General features: G+C 37.9%; 1 protein-coding gene across 1 annotated transcript; it reads left to right on the top strand.

The window, feature by feature from the left end:
- Positions 1-1,381: 1,381 nt before the first annotated feature.
- On the top strand, positions 1,382-21,398 carry LOC131246473 (equilibrative nucleotide transporter 1-like). The gene is made up of 2 exons (XM_058246637.1): positions 1,382-1,949; positions 20,451-21,398. Exons 1-2 carry the CDS (start codon positions 1,430-1,432, stop codon positions 21,179-21,181), a joined length of 1,251 nt encoding a protein of 416 aa, XP_058102620.1. The 5' UTR covers positions 1,382-1,429; the 3' UTR covers positions 21,182-21,398.
- Positions 21,399-22,527: the final 1,129 nt, after the last annotated feature.

Here is a 22,527-nt window from a genome sequence, read left to right as displayed (position 1 = left end):
TAATAATCTTCATCGTTAAAAACATTCATGGGGCCACCATAATCTCATCAAATGGAAGGACAGTTTGGATATAACATATACCTCACAATAAGACCCACAGAACTCGCTGACATAAATACACCAGCTACATATTTAGTGTGTGGTACACCAGTCAATCCGCTTCCCCATAAGTACGCAATGTTATTTTAGTAACGTTATAACAATGATCCTCACCCCCAATATTTTTGTTTTTTATTTTGCATTTCACCACCTATGGTTGCCCAAACTCTTGACTGGGTGTCTACCACTGGAGCAAGAATAAAGACCCATGATCCTCACCTTTGAATTTGAGAATTGTACGCTAGCCCGGGAAATTGTCTTTTCATTTTTCTCAATTCATCTGCAAATAATGATGCAGAAATCATTATTTCAGCATAGTTTTCATAAATTGTCTTTCCATTGTTCTCAATTCATCTACAAATAATGATGCGGAAATCATTCTTTCTGCACGGTTTTCATAAGGTGACCTGTTGAGAACATGTAGACAGTTCTAATCATCGGATAACACTGTGCCACACACCATGATGTATGTGTTTCATCTATTTCGTCCATTTATTTTTTTCTGATATTTTTGTTTTTACTTCATCTATCTCTATGTTAACTTCTGAATAGTATGAATCTCAAAAATACATCACCGTGGGCCTTATAAATGTTTCAACGGTGGGGTTTTTTGTGGTGGGTCAACTTGAAATTTAGATCGGTCTCATTCTCTCTGTAATGCCATAAAACGATCTTTACAAATGGTTGAACAGTAGATACAACACATGCATCATGGTGGGTCCACCTAGCTTGGTGACGTCACCTCGATTTGGCTACTGACCTGGTCAGTTTCCAATCCGCGCCCGGGCGCCAGTCCTGGTGCTGGACCCTGAGTACCGACGGGCGTAAAACCAAATTCCAGACATCTCAGAAGCAACATCCCAAGACTGGTGTTCTCAAACGAGGAATACTTTTATATCCTGCAATGTGATGGAGATACGCGGACACTTATAGAAATTGCACACGCGGCATCCGAAAGTCAAATCAAACCGTCAAAAATTAAAGCAACCGGTGTAGCTTTTCGTGAAGCAAAAGTTAAAGCGTTTTGATTATCTGGATATTGGATTGGCGGACCTTTAATGGACAGTTAAAAATGAAAACAATCCAACGGTTCTATTTCCACAAACAAGTATTAAAGGTTAGGATTATTCAACCAATCTGATCAAGGGTATGTGACTTAATGACGATAGGAATTAAGATGCACATGGTTTAATTTCATTTAGTATATGCCACGTGTACAATCTCTGACCTCCTGTGTATCAGGCTTCATACGCATTCTGAGCATCATATAACTACTCTTTCAAATATCTGTCTCTGGGGAAGAAAGAGGAAAGAAAGAGAAAGGTAGAGAATGGGAATTTCGAGCGGTAGCAGAGATGCAGAAGCGAATTCCCTTTTACTATCTTCCACTGCTACGAAAATACCAAAAGACTCCTTCCACCTTGCCTACATCGTCTATTTCACCTTAGGCGCCGGTTACCTACTCCCATGGAATGCTTTCATCACAGCCGTCGATTACTTCACCTACATCTACCCAGACACCAGTGTCGACCGCGTCTTCGCCGTCGTCTACATGTTCGTCGGTTTGACCTTCCTTCTCATGATCGTCGTCTGGGCCCACAAATCCAGCGCTTTCATCCGCATCAATGTCGGCCTGGCGCTCTTCATCGTCTCGCTTCTGGTCGTCCCTGTCATGGATCTGACCTACGTGAAGGGAAGGGTGGGACTCTATTCTGGCTATTATGTGACGGTCGCTGCGGTCGCGCTCTCCGGCGTGGCAGATGCGTTAGTTCAGGGCGGGGTCATTGGCGCTGCCGGAGAGCTTCCTAATCGCTACATGCAGGCTACTTGCGCGGGAACGGCTGCATCGGGTATGGAATTTGGGATTTATTTAGTGTAATTTAGGGTTGGATTGTTTAGTTGGAAAATGAAATGATGTTTCATGTTGAGATTGGTTTTGGATTTGTTTGGTCAATGGGCCTATGGTTGGATGATCTGAACCGTTCTTCTGATGGGTGCGATGGTTGATGGACTATTGGACAGGAAATCTCCTTGATAGGTTGAATCCTCAGCGTTGCTTTTGGTGGCCTGGTGGTAGATGGTTAAAAAAAGAGCAGAGATTGGTTGTCTAGGGTCTAATTATCTCGGAGTTTTTTGGGGCATGCTCCATCCAGGTGGGTCCCATCAGATCAACGGTATAGATGACGGATGCGGATCGGGTGCTACCCCGCCCATCCCCAGCAAGGAATGGAGAGGGGCTCTGAGGGTCCACTGTGATGTATGGGTTTTATCTACACCGTCCATCTGTTTTGCTATATCATTTCAGGGTGCAGGCCCAAAAAGAGGCAGTTCCAAGGCTCAAGTGGACCACACCATTGGAAGCTAGAGCGATAATGGCAACCACTGTTGAAACCTTCCTAGGGCCCACCGTGATGGTTAATTTCCATCCAACCTGTTCATAAGGCCACATAGACCTGGATGAAGGGAAAACACAAATATCAGATCAATCCAAAACTTCTGTGGTCCCCAAAAAGTTTTCAACGGTAGATGTTTAATCCCCACTGTGTGGTCCACTTGAGCCTTGGAACTGCCTCATTTTTGGGCTTGTACCATGAAATGATATGGACAAATGGATGGGCGGTGTGGATAAAACCCATACATCACAGTGACCCCTCAGAGCCACTGTCCGTGTACAACCCAATCTGCGTCCATACATGACCGATTGATGGCTCCTGCTTGTGCAAACTGAAAATCCAATGGTTCAATTCATATCTCTTGGGTCAAGGATCAACTGTAATTCATTTACTTTGTTTTCATAAAGCGGTTCTTGATTTTCTCCAATTGTAGTTCTCTTTATCATTTCAAGTGCTAAGTCTAGCTTGAGATCATGTTTAATGTATTGGATCAGTGTCCATAGTTTAGCTTGAGTGTGCCTCTGAGAATCTGATGGTCTTCTACAAAACCCATATGCTATGATGACCTCTCAACATCTTACTATAATCTTGTCCATGATCTCCAAAGGAGAAAAAAAGAAAAAGAAAAAATAGAGCCTGATTAATCAAAGAAGAGAGCAGTAGATGTTCCTACATGGAACTTTGGCAATTATCTTCCTAGGTGAGATGATTGGTATTTGATTGTTGAGGCCAAGTTCTTTCTTTTCTTCTTCTCCCTTTTTTAAAAAATAAAAAATAAAAAAATATTCTTGTTCTTTTCATAATTATAGATATGAAGGCAGATTTAGTTCTTGACATGGACAACTTTTCTCTATACCTGGTAGTAAATCTTGCATTAGATCCTAGTGATCCATAGAAATTGAGAGCCTTTTGGGAAGCTAAAGAAGTAACTAAAGCTGATGGAGATTTCAGCATCAATAAAAGGGTATCAGAGTGGTTGATGCCTTGGTGAACTGGTTGACAATATCTAACCATTGGATTTGAGGAGCCATGAATTTCTTTCTCCTTAGTGACTTCTGGCCATGGGAATGCCAAAGTTAGTAGGGTCTTTTTATTTTTTATTTTTTTTATACTATCATCTCCTTCCTTGGGCCATCATATGTTTCTCTTGGACCATTATAATATCTTCAACCCCTATTGGTATTTTCTCTTTAAACTGCCACACATTTGATTACTTGGGAGTTGGTTCAAGTCCTTTTCATTTTGAAAGAGAACAAAATTTTCATCATTATCATTGTCATCTTCTAAGCCTTAACCCAACTACCTGGGTTCTGCTGCACATTTCCTGTTCTACCATTCTTACTCTATTAGGGACCATATCTTTAGTTAAATCCTAGGTCATCAAATCTTTTTGTGCTACATTCACCGATGTCCTTTTGGCCCTTCCCCCTATTCTTTTATAGGCTTCAACTGGAACCAACTCAGTCCTTTTTGGGCCTTCCTCAATGTTGTCAAAATCATTATCGGATCACAAATAGTAATAGGGGTTGAATCGTATCGAATTGCAAATCGTATTGTAAATCATAAGATTTTTCTGATTAAAAATAAATAAATAAAAAACATATGAAAAAATATTACTAAATCAGGAAAGATTAAAAACTCATCAATTATCCATTTCCCATCAACATGTTCCAAAAAGGTTATACATATCATGATACTATCGATTGAGAAAATGTATATGGTGTACATATCATGATAGTAAATGATTCTTTTCTTTTTTCCTTTGATTTCTTATCTTTTCTTTAAAAAAAAATTACCTTAAAAAGCATACAATAGTCTTTTAATAAATTTGATCATTTGTACCTTTCTTGAGTTTAGAATCATATTATAAAAATTGGCATTCAATTACATTGTGAATAAAAAGATATCTTTTATTGCAAAATCCCCAACTCTCCTCTTTCCTCTCTCTCAAAAGAAAAAAATGAGGACATGTTTTTATAGGGGAGTGCCTTTTCATGTTTTATAAATAAAAGGGCACAAAGAAGAAAAAATTGAATAAATTTTTTTAAAAATTTGACTTTTAAAGTAATTTTTGGATCCATTTATGCAGTATACGATTATCATACAATTCGATATGATTATCGTACGATTCTATATGAATTGTACGATAATCATACGATTATTTAGGATATGCGATTTGGATATACAATTCAAATCATACACCCATATGATATAATATGAATCGTATGATCCATATTGTGAATCATACAAATCATCTAAGTCTACTTTCCCTCGTCTTATTACCTGTTGGTGGTACTTCTAAGTTCTCCTGAATATATTAATTTCTATTTCTATCCTTTGCTTTGCCACTCATCCATCTCAACATCCTCATTTTAGCTACACTCATTCTATGAATTTGTAGAGATGACATAATTTTATTAAGCTAAAAAGAGGAGGGAAAAAAGGGATTCTCTCAAGATAAAGAGGCACTTCTCTCAAACCTCCCTATTGAGATTATCTGTTATATCATTAGCTTCTCTACTGACAAGTACAACAAAATGTTTATCCTAGACAATGTCATAGATTTCATTGAGGAAAAAGGAAGCTTCTAAACCTTGGAACACACTTCAGAATCTAGTAACATTTGAAGAATTCCCTTCTACAATTAAAAGGGCTGGAGAAATCCTTGATGAAAATCCTTTAGTCCTCTCTGTCTCTGGGCAAGAGCCTTTGCTTCATTAGCTTCCCCTCGCCCGTCCAGTCCAGAGAAAATCATATGCCCAGTACCTTATTGTCTCTAAGGATGGCACCATTATTGCAATGAGCCATTGAACTTAAGCTTCCAATAACCAATCAGTGGGTGGGTAAGCCACTTACACTTTTGTTTATACCCTTTGAGGTCACTATTCAAGGCAATGGACAAATTATAAAGCATATCCAATGTCCTTAGAGTTTCTTTTGTCGAGAGAGCCCACTTGATCAAATTACTTTTCACCCTTTCAATTATTTTACTCTCTGCAACTCGACATCCTAAAAGGTACGAGAATTTCTCTTTCCATACTAGGACCCACACCCCCCCCAGTGATGCCGATGATGACGAAAGGCTGGAAAGTCAGGCCCTAAATTGTCTCACAGGCTGTAAAGTAAACAAAAGCCTTAAAAAAATGTGAGAGCAGTGGACCAACCTGATTTGTTGTCCATGAAGCCATGCCTGTTTATTAATCGGCCTTTAAGAGTAGACCATAGGTGACTCATGGGCATCTATAACAGGAACTCGTATCATGTTGGGACTTCAAACATAATGGGCCTAACCATCTGGTTGCAATTCCTACTCACTCCTACCCAAAGTAACATGAGAAACAGGATACACCCATACCATTATCCTCCCTTTTCTCTTGAAAGATTACATTCCCAACTTTGGAACTCCCCAAGGTTCTTTTGGAACGACCAAGAGATCCCAAACAGCTTGGGGAAATAAGCCCAAATTGGTCTACATAGTGCACCAATTCCCTCTCCCTTGCTGTCTATGTTGAAACACCCCCCCCCCCCACCAAAGGAAGGAATCACATTCCTCACTCTTCTTCCTTGCAAAATTTCATGACATTCTTCAACCATCACAGTGGGATCTATAGCCCAATAAAGAAATGCGATTTCAAAGCCGTATGCCCTTCCTCAACACATTAAATGAGTCACTCCAACGCACCCCCTTGACCCAACCCAGCCCATTTGCACCCCAATGTTTGACTCATTTTTGGGAACTTTGTATCAATTGCTCTATTGTTCAGATTCATGATGGAAGTTATGGCATAAGTTTGACTCTGGCTGCGAACCTGACACAACCCTCCTTTATTTGGGCTTGGGACCGGCAATGAGAGCGCCAAACTCCCACAAGTGCAAAGTACTGAAGTTATGGTCCTTGATAGAGTGGAGTGGTGCAACAAGATTCATGTAATCGATCCCAATTAATTGGGATAAGGCTTAGATGATGATGTATCATTTGCTCTATTATATGCCATGCATGGATTGTTTGGAAAGGAGGAATGAAATGATTTGAATCCAACAAAAGTTGAATGTTTGGTTAGGGTTGTCAATGGGTCAGGTTTGGGTTGGGTCTTGGGGTGTCGAAAGCATGACCTACCTAAGAGGCCGGGTTTAAGTTTTGTCAGTTCAAGGTACCGGACCAGGATCTAGTCGGGATTTGGGTACCTTTCGGGTCTAGGGCCATAGCTTGGGTCATAGGTAGGGGTGTACACGAACCGAGCTAGCTCGGTTGGCTCGCTCGACTCGACTTGAAAAAGCTTGAATCGACTCAATCGAACCTGAGTTCGAACCGAGTCGAGCTGATTTTTGGAGTTCAAAAACGAGTTCGAGCCGAGTCGAGCTTGCGACCGGCAATGAGAGCGCCAAACTCCCACAAGTGCAAAGTACTGAAGTTATGGTCCTTGATAGAGTGGAGTGGTGCAACAAGATTCATGTAATCGATCCCAATTAATTGGGATAAGGCTTAGATGATGATGTATCATTTGCTCTATTATATGCCATGCATGGATTGTTTGGAAAGGAGGAATGAAATGATTTGAATCCAACAAAAGTTGAATGTTTGGTTAGGGTTGTCAATGGGTCAGGTTTGGGTTGGGTCTTGGGGTGTCGAAAGCATGACCTACCTAAGAGGCCGGGTTTAAGTTTTGTCAGTTCAAGGTACCGGACCAGGATCTAGTCGGGATTTGGGTCCCTTTCGGGTCTAGGGCCATAGCTTGGGTCATAGGTAGGGGTGTACACGAACCGAGCTAGCTCGGTTGGCTCGCTCGACTCGACTTGAAAAAGCTTGAATCGACTCAATCGAACCTGAGTTCGAACCGAGTCGAGCTGATTTTTGGAGTTCAAAAACGAGTTCGAGCCGAGTCGATTTGGGCTTGGGACCGGCAATGAGAGCGCCAAACTCCCACAAGTGCAAAGTACTGAAGTTATGGTCCTTGATAGAGTGGAGTGGTGCAACAAGATTCATGTAATCGATCCCAATTAATTGGGATAAGGCTTAGATGATGATGTATCATTTGCTCTATTATATGCCATGCATGGATTGTTTGGAAAGGAGGAATGAAATGATTTGAATCCAACAAAAGTTGAATGTTTGGTTAGGGTTGTCAATGGGTCAGGTTTGGGTTGGGTCTTGGGGTGTCGAAAGCATGACCTACCTAAGAGGCCGGGTTTAAGTTTTGTCAGTTCAAGGTACCGGACCAGGATCTAGTCGGGATTTGGGTACCTTTCGGGTCTAGGGCCATAGCTTGGGTCATAGGTAGGGGTGTACACGAACCGAGCTAGCTCGGTTGGCTCGCTCGACTCGACTTGAAAAAGCTTGAATCGACTCAATCGAACCTGAGTTCGAACCGAGTCGAGCTGATTTTTGGAGCTCGAAAACGAGTTCGAGCTTGCCCCAGATCGAACTCGGCTCAGCTCGACTCAGTTTGACTCGGCTGTAGGAATATATATACCCTTTTATATTAAAAAAACTCTGTTACTCTAACCCATTTCCTTTGCTCGCACAATCAGCGCCCCTAAACCCTAACTCATTTCCTTTGCCACACGGTGCCCCTACTCTCTACTACTCCTCCTTTTCCTCCCTCTCTCTCTAGTCTCTTTGTCCTCTCAGGCTCGCCTTGTCCGGCATGCTCTCAAGTCTCACCTCACCTTGCCTAGATGCTTAGATCGCTTGTTCCCTGTTCGGCACACTCAGCTCACACTCTCAACTCGCCCTGTCCCTGTCCGGTGTCCAGCATACTTAGCTCGTCCTGTCCCTGTCCGGCACGCTCTCGCCTCGCCGTTCGGCATGCTCAGATCGCTCATTTCCTGTCTGGCACCCTCAGCTCGCTGATAAGCCACAACTCTTTAGAAAAATGATACAATATAGCACGCTCAGCTCGAACTCGGCTCGAATTGGTCTGATTGCTGACCGAGCCGAGTCGAGCTGGAGATGCTGGCTCGGTCACCGAGCCGAGCCGAGTTCGAGCTGGGTGTGCCTGGTGACCGAGCCGAGCCGAGCCGAGGCCAGCTCGACTCGGTTGGGCTCGATGTACACCCCTAGTCATAGGATTGGGCTGGATTAGGATTAGATAAGGATGGGCTTTGCAGATGAAGAAGAATTGAAGGAGTGGGTCCTTACTCATGCCTTAGTGGTAGATTCATAAGAAGTTTCAACACGAGGTCATGGGTTCGAGTACCCATCGTGGTGTGAGTGTGTGGGTTAAAAAAAGGGAGTGAAGAAGAAGAAGAAGAAGAGTGGAAAATGAAAATGGGACTTATTCGATACTCTAGACCATGATGCTAGATACACATGCACATAGAAGTTGTACACGTTTCATAAAATAACTCAAAATGAACTTCATAAATTGCAGGAGCTACCATAGATTAGTTAGTATATCAAAATCAGATTGATTGAGCAATCCTAATTAATGGACATTTTTTCAATGAATTCAATCCATTAAATACTTTGCACTCCAATTGCTAATTAAATTTCCACCAATTGCAATATGTTGCTCCTGGTTTATGATCAATCTAAACAGGGGCCCACTATTTGGATAGTTCAATTTGAGTTTACTTATGTTCGATGTGCACAATTTCTTAATGCAGTGTACCAACCATCACACAGAGTATCAACATTAATGAGCTGAGAAATGCTTACATATAACATTTCATGTGAAACTTCACATACAAAGCTTTCTTCCGTACAACATGTGACTCACATAGAACATCTGAGCCATTGAAAATGTGGTGTGCACCATAAGAATCACCTAAGGGGAGAATCATACCAATGTACTCACTAGGTGGCCCACACCTGTACATTGAGTCAAACCGTCGGCTGTCCACTGATTGCAACTGTGTTCCCTGCCTAATGAGTCAACCATCTTGGTTTTCTTAGGTGCAGCTGTTGCGTGGCTTCGATATTCTACGCAAATCACAAGTTTGTTGAGTCGGCTTGAGTTGGGACTGTCACGCCCTGAAATTCGGTACCCGAATTGGTCAGACCCAAGTCCGAATCCCAGGTCATGATTTAATATTAAACATTCACAACTACACTTAATCAATCTCATTACAATAACAACGTTCATTAAATATAACCTTTAACTATTACAGCCTAAACTCACTTCTAAATTCTTATTATACATTTTTTTTTTCCATCGGTACAAATAAAAGATAAGTAAATTGATGATTGGATCTTCACTCCACTTTACCCTTGAATAAACTCTGATGCCCTGAAACACTGTTATTTTGGGTATGAGCACAACCGCTCGTGGGATCTTATCCAACCAAATCTGAAATTTCTAGATTTATATTTAACAAATAAATAATAAAATTACTTTCTTGAAATTCAAGACATGAATCAAAATATTGAATATTAAATATGACATGAATGCAATGCTGGAATCATAAAGACATACTGAATGCTACACCATCATGAATTCAATAATAAAATTAAATAATCATCACATCTTACAACACCGTACTTAGGTGTATGGTTACGTTGCATTAACGCCCACACACTGGTACCTCGTGATGAGGGATCCATTTATACGTTAGCTGGTCAGACTACTGCTCCAGTTGTACCTCTGACGTATGTCCGCGCACACAATTGTACTCATACGCCGTACACAAAGGAGACTCCGAAGGATCCAACGGGTTCTAGGGTCTTTCACCCAAGGGACACGATTGCCCTACTTGCTAGCTTTAGGGTCTCTCACCCAAGGGACACGATTGCCCTACTTGCTGGCTTTAGGGTCTTTCACCCAAGGGACACGATTGCCCTACTTGCTGGCTTTAGGGTCTTTCACCCAAGGGACACGATTGCCCTACTTGCTAATACCACAATCATTTTCTCATTTTTCTTTCTTTTTCCATAATTTCGTAATCAGTATAGATGAATGCATGTCATGAATTATTCTAAAATCAGTAGCGAAATAATTTAATTATTTAAATCCCGATACAACAATGCAAGTTCTATACAAATGTGCGAAAATTCGATGCCGTAAAAAAAGTCAATTTCTGAAATTTACTGAAACATCAAGCTATCTTCTTTGCCCTTAAGAAAACCAAAATTTAGAATCAATTTAATTAATATTATTTTAAACCAATTAATTTAAATCAATTACTTTAACACAGATTTAAGGTCTAAATCTTAACACCAAATTTCAGAAATAAAAGTTAGATTAAAATCTAACTTTACAAGTTAATCAGATTCAGTAAATGCTAAAATTTAGAAAAGTAGACATTAGGTATAAAGGAATTTGACAATATTAATTTAAAGTCATTATGTCAAATAAATAAATTTTCTAAAATACATAAAATCAGAAAGTTCATAAATGGAGGAGAATCACCCACCTGATATTTGGACCGTCGATTTCTAGACTAGACCATACGCCCACGACCTACTTAGCGTCGCATGTTAGACCTGACCCACGCTTACGCTCTCAACGAGTTTCTTCCACTGACGTAACACATAGCATTAACTTGCTGTCTACACTCGCTGGATGCGTGAGAAGTTGAGTTTCAGGACACCATCTACCAAAAGAAAATAACACCTAAGTGGTCTATTTAATGAATGGTTTGGATTTCAAGTTAGTCTATTTAACCATGGCTGTTTCCAAATCAAGGTTTTCTACTGTTCGTGTTGTTGGGTTGATATGATATGTAAAATGAATCACTGCTTTACAATCGAAAATATCAACAATATAATTTTTATTTCTAATTAATAATTCTAGATATTATTTTGTTAAAACTTTAATAATTAAAATACTTAAATAAAATATTATTTTTACTATTATTAATTTAGGAATTACAGTGAAATAATGTACAAGAAATTTTATTTAAATTCTAACTTTAATTAAATTATTTTTTTTACTTAAATAATGTTAAATATTAGCATAAAAATATTTATTATTTTTATTCACTAAATTCTAAAATTAAATTTTATTATTTTATTTAGCACATAAACTTAACAAACAAATGCGCGCGCGCGCACACACACACATATATATTGAAATAACTTGATTATTTTATAACAAATTTTAATTTCTCTTTAATAATTCATTGAGAATGTATATTTAAGTTTAATCGATAAATTATTTAAATTTTAATTTAAACAAAATTTTGAGCTACAAGGAAAAGATATATATATATATTTTTAGTTAAAAATCTAATATTATACTTTATAAAAATTTTAATTTAATAAAGTTTTAAATATACATTAATCATTAGAATTCCAAAGTATAAAAATCTAATCAATTTAGTTTTAATTCCAAAATTTTAAAAACAAAAAAAAAATTGAACTTAAGTTCATTTAAATTTAATTTAATTAACTCTTCAAATTTTAGAATTAAAATTTGGATTTTAATCTTTACAGAACAAAAATATTACACCGATTTCTATAATATAACATTAATAATGTAATTAAATTATTATTTGATAATTTAAAATTTATTATTATTATTATTATTTTATCTAACTATTTAAATCTAAATTCAGAATTTTATTATTATTTATTTTTAAATCTAAATTAAATAAGATTAAGAAAGATATTAATTTGGACTTTCAATACTATTATTATTATATAAATTATTTGTTATAACATTATGTCAGTATGATTAACCTTATTTTATAATTGACTATCTAAATTAATAAATTTACTTTTGTTTGATACATTTAATATAATTATTATATTACTTTTATGTTAAATTGTTAATATCATCATTTACATAATTTTTTTTTTTAGAAATAATAAATTTTATTTATTAAAACTTTTATATATTATCAGATAAAACCTTTTTACTTATAACATAATCATATAAATAATATTAAATACTTATGTATTAATTATGTAATATAATATTATCTTACACATGTTTACTTTAATTATGTTATATATTTTTTCATTATTTTTTTTTAACATACAATTATATTGTATTACTACTATATTATTATGAAACATAATATTTATATTTTACTATACCTTAATGATCTTATAAGCCTTTTTATTTTATTTTATTTTATTATATATCTTATTATATATCATATTAATACTGATTACGTATTACAATTATATAATTTATAATTTGTTATTATTATTATATATTTTTATTTTATTTTCATAATCATATTTGCTTATATATACTTATCAATCTTACATCACTTATATTCACAATTCTGCATAATGAATCATCAATACTTTAAATAATTAATTATATGTTCTGTTTGTACTGTAAAATATTGTAAGATATTATAATTTATTTAAAATTTAATTTAATAAATTTTTTTTTTAACAAAACATTTAAGAATTAATAAAATAATTTTAAATAAACTATTTATTTAATTTTGTAAATTTATTTAATTTTATTTGTATATAAATTATTTCAGTATTAAATATTTAAAAAAGAATAAAATAGAAATTCCTAAATAAGTAGATTCCCTACAAAAAAATAATTTAACTGACAATAATATTTCTACGAAAATTTAGATTAAATAAACATAATCATAACTGAAAATGATAAATTTCATGTTAAGATCACCTACCTTAAAGTCTGATGATCCGGCCCCGCTTTGATCTCTCTCTCTTGATTTACAGAGCTCTCTCTCTCCTTCACTCATTTTTTTTAATGTGATTGATTCCTTCGATTCTTTCTCTCTCTCTTTTTTTTTTTAAATGGATGCGTAATGGAATGGAGGAGTGAGAATTATGGGACGGTTTCATTTAGTGGGAGCTTCGGCGGCCATTACCGTACAAAACGGAAGGAAAGTGGAGAAAGTGGTTTAGTCGTGCGGAAGATATAACTTTTATTTTTTTATTTTATTTTTATTTTTTAAGATATAGTGGGTCCCACTAACAATAATTTAAATCTACTCCGTCCATCATCTCGGCCTGGCCAAAAGAAGATATAAGGCAAAAAAATGAGGCTGATCCGAAACTCAGGTGAGCCACACATAAGCGGACGGTGGGGTTGGTTCCCAAAAAAAAAATGGGTTGTTCTTGATTTATTTATTTATTTTTTAACAACAATCTAGTGGTTAAGATCAGATTAATCTCAGTGCACAGTTAATAGTTGATGTTGGTTAGATTTAGATTAGTTAATAATTAAACACGTGGTCTTAAGTATATGAGTTGAGAGAGTGCATTATAAATAAACTTATATATATTCTACCAAAATCATGTAATCATTAATGACATTAATTAATAATTCGTACTAAGCAAAACGATCACACATCAACGGTCACAATTTACATAAACCGATAGATACATGTGTGCATGGGTGTGTGGATGTATGCATGGGTCTATGTGTGTATACTCTAATGAAGGCAATTGTACATACATGTATGTGTACGCACGTGTATCAAAATTCTGGGTCATTACATGCATGGTCTTAAAAATTGTCCGACATGACTCGGTATCGTCTGAGTCATTTTGGTTTTGGTCCGAAACAAATACTAGTAAGCAGACAGAAATAGGACCAATTCCGACTGATACGGGGCGATTCGTACTGCTTTCAGTTCCCTGTTGAGTTGCACTTCGAAATCTATATTTGTATCCATGCTTGCATGTGAGCATATATTTTTCTCTTTTGTAAAATGTCAGTTCTGTTAATGTGGTTCTAAGTTGAGATTTGTGTATGAGTGAGCTGATCTACATGCCACCCATGTGTCAAATTGGTACACGAGTATGAGATCCAAGCCATCCATCGGATAGGACCCACCATTCAGATTCCCTTGACCAAAAATTGGGCTTGTCCACTCTTCAGTTGAGCTTCAGTTTAAGAAAGAAACGAACAGCCATCATTTTTCTTCTAACACCATAGCCCTTTAATAAGTGGACCAATTTGATTTCTAAGCAGGGGAATTTAAATAGTGGGGCCCACCATGTGGATGGCTTAGATATCAAACTTATCTGCCACACTCTTGTGGGGGTGTGTTGATGGGTGGCCAAAGTACTCGTGGACCTAGGAATTAATAATACAATTGCCTCTACATACTCGATGGTTACTATGGTGTGGTGGTTAAGATTTGATCCAGCATGTAGTGTTACCTGGTTTCTACGCCCAGCAACCCCTATGACAGCAACACTGATAATTTTTATTAGTATATATTGTAAAACACTTATATATACAATATTCATATTAAACTAATCAGGTATCCAATGGTTAGCCAATTAGGTACTGTACCTGACCAAATTTACATTGTTCTAAAAGTGATGGACCGAAATCCGACCAGATCTTTAAGCAGGTCTAGAAAGTGGATCTAGATCTGTATAAATTGGGTTGGGTCCTTTGGGTACTGGAGTTCAAGGTACCTGCTGACAGTCGGGTTCTCTAGCATATCCTGGGCTCAAAGGGACAAATGCATGGAGGGGCAGTTTTTTGGATGATATCCTTCTGACTATGGCTCGAAGCAAAATAGGTAAGGCTATCCCTATCTGATCTGATAGACACTGCTTGCATGCAAACAGGCCTTGGCTATGTAAGCAGAGATGCCATCAGGGTCAAAGTCAAAATGTCTGAGAATAGGCGTTCCTCATCTGCTCTTAGGAGTTGGGCTAGTTGGTCGAACTGTCATGGACATTATGCAGTAACTTTGTTGGCTGTCGTGTGTCTTGTCATTGCCGAGGTTATAGGCTTCCACAACAAAACACAGATACATATATGTATATATGCATGTATGTATGTTTGTTGTTTATATATAGAGATACGCATGCACGCATGTATGCATGTGTGTGCTTGCTTGCTTGCTTGCTTGCTTGTGTGATAGAGTGGAATGGTGTGACAGGACACATATACATGTATGTATGTGTGTGCGCGTTCGAAATATCGCCGATAATTTCGGTGTCGCCAGTGCAGCGACACCGAAACCCCAATATTTCGTGTCGTTTCCAGATATCGCCGAAATCTCGCCGATATTATCGGTATTTCCATCATCACACCGACATTTCGCTGTTCCCACCAACCACGGGTGGGAACTGTAGGCAACAACCCACTTTTATCGATAAAAGAGGGGTTGTCGGCGAGAAAATCACAAAAAACATAAAGAAATACCCGTTTTTTCACCCGAATTTGGAGAACGACGCGAATTCAGCTGCTGTTGAGTGCAGATCGCATTTCCGGTAAGATTCAACTCCATAAATTTCATTTTTTTTTTCCGTCGAAAAATCTTCATCAACTTCTCGAATCCGCAGGCCGAGATCTTATTCGAAAATAGAGGGTTTTTTCGATTTGGGATGAGGGAGAGGGATTTTCGGTCTGAAACTACGGAGAAATCGGTGGGATGGAATGAAAATTTGAAATTTTTGGAAGGTGAAGAGGGATTTTGGGTTTTTATCCCAAATTGGGGATCGGGCGGGCCGCGGGCGGGATTGGATTGCGTACTTGGTTACTCAGTACACTCTTATCGTACTGGGGCCCACCAAGAATGTATCTGGTCTATCCTTGCGGTCCATCCGTTTTTCCATATTATTTTATGGGTTGAGACCAAAATGTAAGCGTACTAAGAGATCAAGTGGACAACACCATTGGAAACAGTTTGAATAATAACTTCCACCGTTAAAACTTTTCTAGGGCCCACAGTGATGTTTATTTTTCATCCAACCTGTTCATAAGATCATACAGACATGGATGAAGGGAAAAAACGAATAAAAGTTTGATCCAAAACTTCTGTGGCCCCAAGATATTTTCAACGGTAAATGTTCGATTCATACTATTTCCTATGGTGTGGTCCACTTGAGGTTTGGATATACTTAGTTTTTACGCTCAAAAACTAAAATTATCTGTTAAAATGGATGGACGGAGTGGATAAAATATATAAATCACGGTGGACCCCACAAGTGGGCTTTGATGTTGCAAGCTCACTTGGGTGTATCACTTTGAGGCCACCCCACCACGGCTTGGGCATTGAGGGTCCGTGAGCCCCACCATAATGGATCTGTTGTATTCATGCTGTCCATTAATTTTTAAATATTATTTTAGAGTTTTATCCAAAAAATGAGGTAGATCTAAAACTCAAGTGGACCACACCATGGGAAAACTTAAGTGATTAGATATCCACCATTTAAATCCTCCTGAGGCCCACTGTACTGTTTATTTGACATCCAATCTGTTAATTAGATTACAAAGACTCAGATGAAGGGAAAAAACAAAGATCAGGTTGTTTCAAAATCTTTATGGCCCCCAAAAAGTTTTTAATGGTCAAAGTTCATTCAACACTGTTTCTTGTAATGTGGTCCAATTGAGATTGGGATATACCTCTTTTTTTTTTTTTTTTCTCACATTATAAAATTATCTATAAAAATAGATGGATGGCATGGATGAAACACAAACCTGGTGATGAGGCTCACAGAGCACGGCAGGGAGTAGCCAAATCCGTTTCGGATCAGGACGTGGATTTCCTGAACTTTCCATGTGTTCCTGCGCTGCAAGCTCAGGTGGGGCCTACTATGATGTTTGTGAGAAATCCTCTCCATCCATCCGTTTTGTGATTTCATTTTAGGACTAGTTGTAAAAAATGAATGGTATCCAAAGCTCAAGTGAGCCATACTAAAGGAAAATGTGGTTTGAGAAATTCCTACCGTTGAAACCTTCCTAGGTTCAACAGGGATGTTTAGATGCCATCCATACCGTTAATAATATCATTACAATTGGAATGAACTGGAAAAAAAAATATTGGCATGAATCAAAACTTCTGTTGCCCCACGAATATTTCAACTGTGGATGTTTAATTATCACATTTTAGGCTCACTTGAGCTTTAGATACAGTTCATTTTTGGCATCATGTCCTAAAATGAACTCACAAAACGGATGGATGGGGAGGATTTTTCACAAACATCACAATGGGCCCCACCTAAGCTTGCAGTGCAAGAAGGAAATCCGAGTCCCGCACTGCTATTGAAAATGGGGAACGGATTGGCTACTCCCCCTGACAGAACCCCGTGGCTGGTGGTCAGTGCTCTGTGGGCCTCACCATGATGTATTTATTTCATCCATTCCGTTCATCCATTTTTAAAGATCATTTTAGTGCTTTATGCCAAAAATCAAAGGGTTATAAATCTCAGGTGCACCACACCACAGGAAAACAATAGTGATTGGATATCCATCATTTAAATCCCACTAAGGCCCACTGTACTGTTTATTTGACATCCAATCTGTTGATTAGGTCATAAAGACCCAGATGAAGGGAAAAAACAAAGATCAGCTTGATCCAATGATTTTATGGCCCCAAAAAGTTTTTAATGGTTGACGGTCATTCAACACTGTTTCCTATAATGTGGTACAATTGAGATTGGGATATACCTCATTTTTTGTGTAATGTGATACCGATATTTCGAATACTGGCTGCACCAATGATCAATTCGAATTTCATCTAGAGCATATGGTGGGCCCTGGATGAAATAATTTACTTTTCAACGGCAGATATACTTTTAGACATTCTGGCCCAACTGAGTCATAGATCTGGCTCATTTTTTAAACCATGCCCTTGAATGACCATGTTAAACTAGTAAACCAAGTAGATCTAGCACACACATCATGTGTGGGCTAAAAAAAAATGGATTAAACCTCACGTGTACATTAAATACGGACAGCTAATAATATCAATTTCTTTTAGCCACCTTTTTTTTTTTTTACATGCATAGCCCACCTAATGAACGGCCCACCCTGAATTTTGGAACAAGGAGAGGGCCAGCCTGATGATCGGCTTGGATCTTACTCATATCTGCCACATTGCCACGTGTGATAGGCGAATGTACCACTAATCAGGTGGGTCCAGCTGGGAAAATACTCTCGTATAAAATTCAGGCTGTACCACTAATCAGGTGGTCCGTGAAGTTAGAAACAGGCGGATGGCTTGGAAATTTTCAGCCAATTTCTTTAAGCCATGCATTTGTCTTGATAGCTGTAGCCATTCTGATTAAGTAGCCCACTTAATTATTGGGCCATGATATCTTCATAGTGCTTCCACCCTGATTGATGAATTGGATCTCGCACCTATGTGCCAAGCTGGCACAAGTGGGGGCGATGTTCTGATCTGTCTTATGCAAGCTTGTGGGTTTAGCGAAACCTAGAAACATGGGAACAATACTGCCAATATTATATAAACTAATTTTGATATATATAAATATCAGAGGTACATAAGAGAGTTTCTCAATTAGTACGAGCAGAGGATGACATGGGAACAGTACTGCCAATATGTTGAGCACCAATACTACTCTCAACTGCCACGGGATCCAGACAATGATTACGAGCCACCTTGTCACTCCATGTGGGGATGAAACATGGCCATAAATGTGTATTTTTTTCAATTCATTTACTTTTTCATGTCTTAATTGTTATAAGCTTGCATTTGTATATTATATAAACTAATTTTGGTTACTATTTGAGTGATTTCTTACGACAACGCATACTTTTTGGCCCACATTAAATGGAAATTTCTAATTTAATGCATTCTTTTTGCAAAAATTTCATTCCTGAATATGTAAATATGTGTATTTAGGCATGTCCTGAAGTTTCACTGAAAAATTCTACCATTTTCCCCATTTTCCCCCCATTTTCCCTGCATGCACGCATGTATGCATGTGTGTGCTTGCTTGCTTGCTTGTGTGATAGAGTGGAATGGTGTGACAGGACACATATACATGTATGTATGTGTGTGCGCGTGCTTGTGTGTGATAGAGTGGAATGGTGTGACAGGATTCATGCAGCTGACCCTAATTAGTTGGGATAAGATAAAAATGATGGTGATGATGGCAACAACAAAATCTTTTTCTTTTCCCTTTTTTTTTTAATTTTTTTTTGAAGTTTTTCCTTCATTGTGGATATGAATTCTTATTTTAGATTTCTTAGATAATATTGAATCTACATGTTATCTGATGATGGATATGTAATATGGTAGTATGAAGTGATGTTCATATGCTCCTCTCTTATTCAATAGTCTTATTTTGGCACCCAGCATTCCACTATATATCATGCCATTGGGGTATGGAAATATCATGTGAAACATCAGGGAAATATTGCATGTATCGCGTAATGTATTTGTAATATGAGGAAAACATTTGGAAACTTTAGAGAAGTGGTGGAATTTCTCAGTGAAACTTCAGGAGATATTAAAAGACACATAATAACAAACTTAGAACTCATGTGGGATTTTTTCAGTGAAAATTCAGGAGATATTAAATGAAAAAAAAGCACGATAGTTTTGCCATTGTTTAGCGGACAAAACTGTGTATTTCTCAATGAAACTTCAAGAGGAGCTAAAATACACATATTTGCATAGCTAGGAATTAACTAATTGCAAAAAAGATGCATAGATAATAAGTTCCTCCTTAATGGTGGTCTAAAAGCATATAACGATGACTTAGGGAAACATTAGAGAAACATGGGGAACATAGTGGAATTTTTCAATGATATTTCGGGAGATGCTAAAATACACATATTAAGAATAAAATAATAGCAAAAAAGACACATATTTGCATATTTAGGAATCAAATAATAAGTTTCCCTTTAATGGGGCCTAAAAGCATGTGTCATTGACTCAAGGAAACATTGGGGAAATTCAGTGCCTAATAACTTTCATATATTGACACAGACCTCTATTTTTACTTATTGCATTGACTATGTTAATAAGACTGTTTACCTGCTGAAGCACTTGGGAACTTAAGCAAGAAATCAAGAACTTTACATGTCAATTTGATTCTATCAACACTCAAATGCAACTCAGTTTCTGAAAAATCCAAAAAAGGATTTGATAGTTGAAAATCTCAATCAGGTACTTGAAACCTTGTTCTAGGAATAAAGAAGCACGAAATATCAGATTCCATCATTAGCTCAACCTCTTGTAAAGCTCACTAGAAGATGACCAAGTTTCTTATTTGATTCATGCTCTTAGTTCCTTCTCACTGACGAAGTTCTTTATGCATAACATTCTGAGAGCTGCTTTTGAAGTTTGTATCTGTGATTGCAGGCGTGCTTGTCTCGATTATGAGGATCATAACCAAAGCCATCTTCCCACAAGATGCTCGTGGCTTAAGATGCAGTGCAAACCTCTACTTTGGTGTCAGTATCGTAGTTATGGTGATATGTTTTATTTTCTACAACGTGGCAGACAAGCTTCCAGTGATTCAATACTACAAGGAATTGAAAATGGAGGTAATGAATGAGCAAATAACCGAGAAAGGTTCCCTGACTGGATCCGCATGGAGATCAACCTTGTGGGGCATCGTAGGAAGAATGAAATGGTTTGGGTTTGGTATCTTCCTCATCTATGTTGTAACTCTCTCCATATTTCCAGGATATGTTACAGAGGATGTTCACTCACAGGTCCTCAAGGACTGGTATCCAATAATTCTCATTGCCGGCTACAATGTGTTTGATCTGGTGGGTAAGTCTCTGACTGCATTTTATCTCCTCGAGAATGCAAACATTGCAGTTGGTGCCTGTATTGCAAGGCTGCTATTCTATCCTCTGTTTCTGGGTTGCTTGCATGGTCCCAAAATTTTCCAAACGGAGACTCCAGTTGTTGTACTGACATGTCTTCTTGGGCTAACCAATGGCTATTTTACATCCGTGTTAATGATACTTGCTCCAAAAGCTGTCCCGTTACAGCATGCGGAGACTGCGGGGATTGTGATTGTGCTGTTTTTGGTTATTGGCTTGGCGGTTGGTTCAATAGTTTCTTGGTTTTGGGTCATCTGATCCCATGACTGCATTCACTGCCCATTTCAGATTTACATGTTCATTCCATCTTTGTCCCTGGCTGGGGTTCAGGATGCTTTGGTATTATACTATTATTCCATCTGTAATATTGTATAAGACTATCAATATGTTATTTTTCCTTCATTGTATGGAACTCAAGGCTAACTAGATGAAGTGTTTTCTTTCCTGATAACAAGTGCAGCCATTTCTGTTTTTAGCTGTTGTTTTTCAGTTTTTTGGAGATGTGATTTGGTGAGAGATGTACAGTCAAATGGATATTGAGTTGGCTTGAAACTCTCTACCACCTGTAAAATGATCAGCGGACTAAGGGCCTGCTTGGAATTTGGATACACTAGAACTTTGTGCTACATTAAGAAAATTTCACGCCTCATTTCTGCACTTCCCACCCCCGAACATGTTGATGTTTGCAGCAATCTTATGCTGGAGAATTGGGTTCTTCCTGTCATTTTCTGCTGGGTAGCAAGGGTTAACTCTCAAGAACTCTGGTCACTATTTTTTACAGTGATTTTCTGCTTTCAGTAGATGTTGCATGTTGGCACCACATTTTCTCATCTCCCCTCAAAGTACTCGTGGTAAAAGAATTTGTTACCAGGTACTTGCTAATAGAGCTGTATTTTCAATCAGAAATGTGATTCTGATGGTTTTGTTTTTTCTGGTTGTGTCGTCATCCAAACAGGTTACAAGCCACTAATTCATTCAAATTTCATTGCATTTGGATGGAATACTTGCTAAACAGCTGCTGGTTAGCAAGCTTAGGCTAGTATCTCCTAAATAGGGAATGCAGTGCCTTTGGAACGAAGCATAACAGAGTTCAGATAGACCAGGGACCGGTAACTGGTTAGTATTTTCTTTTCACTTGCTTTCTTGTATATGCATGTGGAAATGATGCTTCTGGTTGAAACATAAGCATTTGGACTGGCTAGGGACAAGGTTCGGTCTGGGCCACCCAAGCCCAATCCATTTAGTAAACGGACCAAGAAACCTGGCCCTAACCTGACTTGCAACCCATTATCTGGCGACCCAACCCAACCTACTCAAATTTTATGCAACATAAAACTGTACTATGGATGTTTTGTCTTGGTTATGGGACTATGGATACGTACAGAATTCTTCGGCCTTGAATACTTAAAGGTACTTGAACGAGTCAATTGAACTTGGATTTCAAGCCAATTCACTATGAAGCTTGGTCTTGGACTTGAGTCAACTGAACTCAGATTTCAAGCCCATTCACTAGGGAGCTTGGTTTTGGACTTGACAAGACGAGTCGAGTAGGCTCACTGACTTGTCCAACTCGGTGCAACTGACAATGATTAGACCTGAGACCT

Source organism: Magnolia sinica, chromosome 5 (genome assembly GCF_029962835.1).
Source record: "Magnolia sinica isolate HGM2019 chromosome 5, MsV1, whole genome shotgun sequence".
Classification (NCBI taxonomy): Eukaryota; Viridiplantae; Streptophyta; class Magnoliopsida; order Magnoliales; family Magnoliaceae; genus Magnolia; species Magnolia sinica.
The sequence above is the reverse complement of the archived record's forward strand: the minus strand, read 5'-3'. Positions and strand labels throughout refer to the sequence as shown.

Bases quoted from the DNA above. Each gene is read 5' to 3' on its own strand.
- LOC131246473 (XM_058246637.1), top strand. From the start codon at position 1,430: ATGGGAATTTCGAGCGGTAGCAGAGATGCAGAAGCGAATTCCCTTTTA. The intron at 1,950-20,450 runs GTATGGAATTTG...CTGTGATTGCAG, and splicing joins CGCGGGAACGGCTGCATCGG to GCGTGCTTGTCTCGATTATG.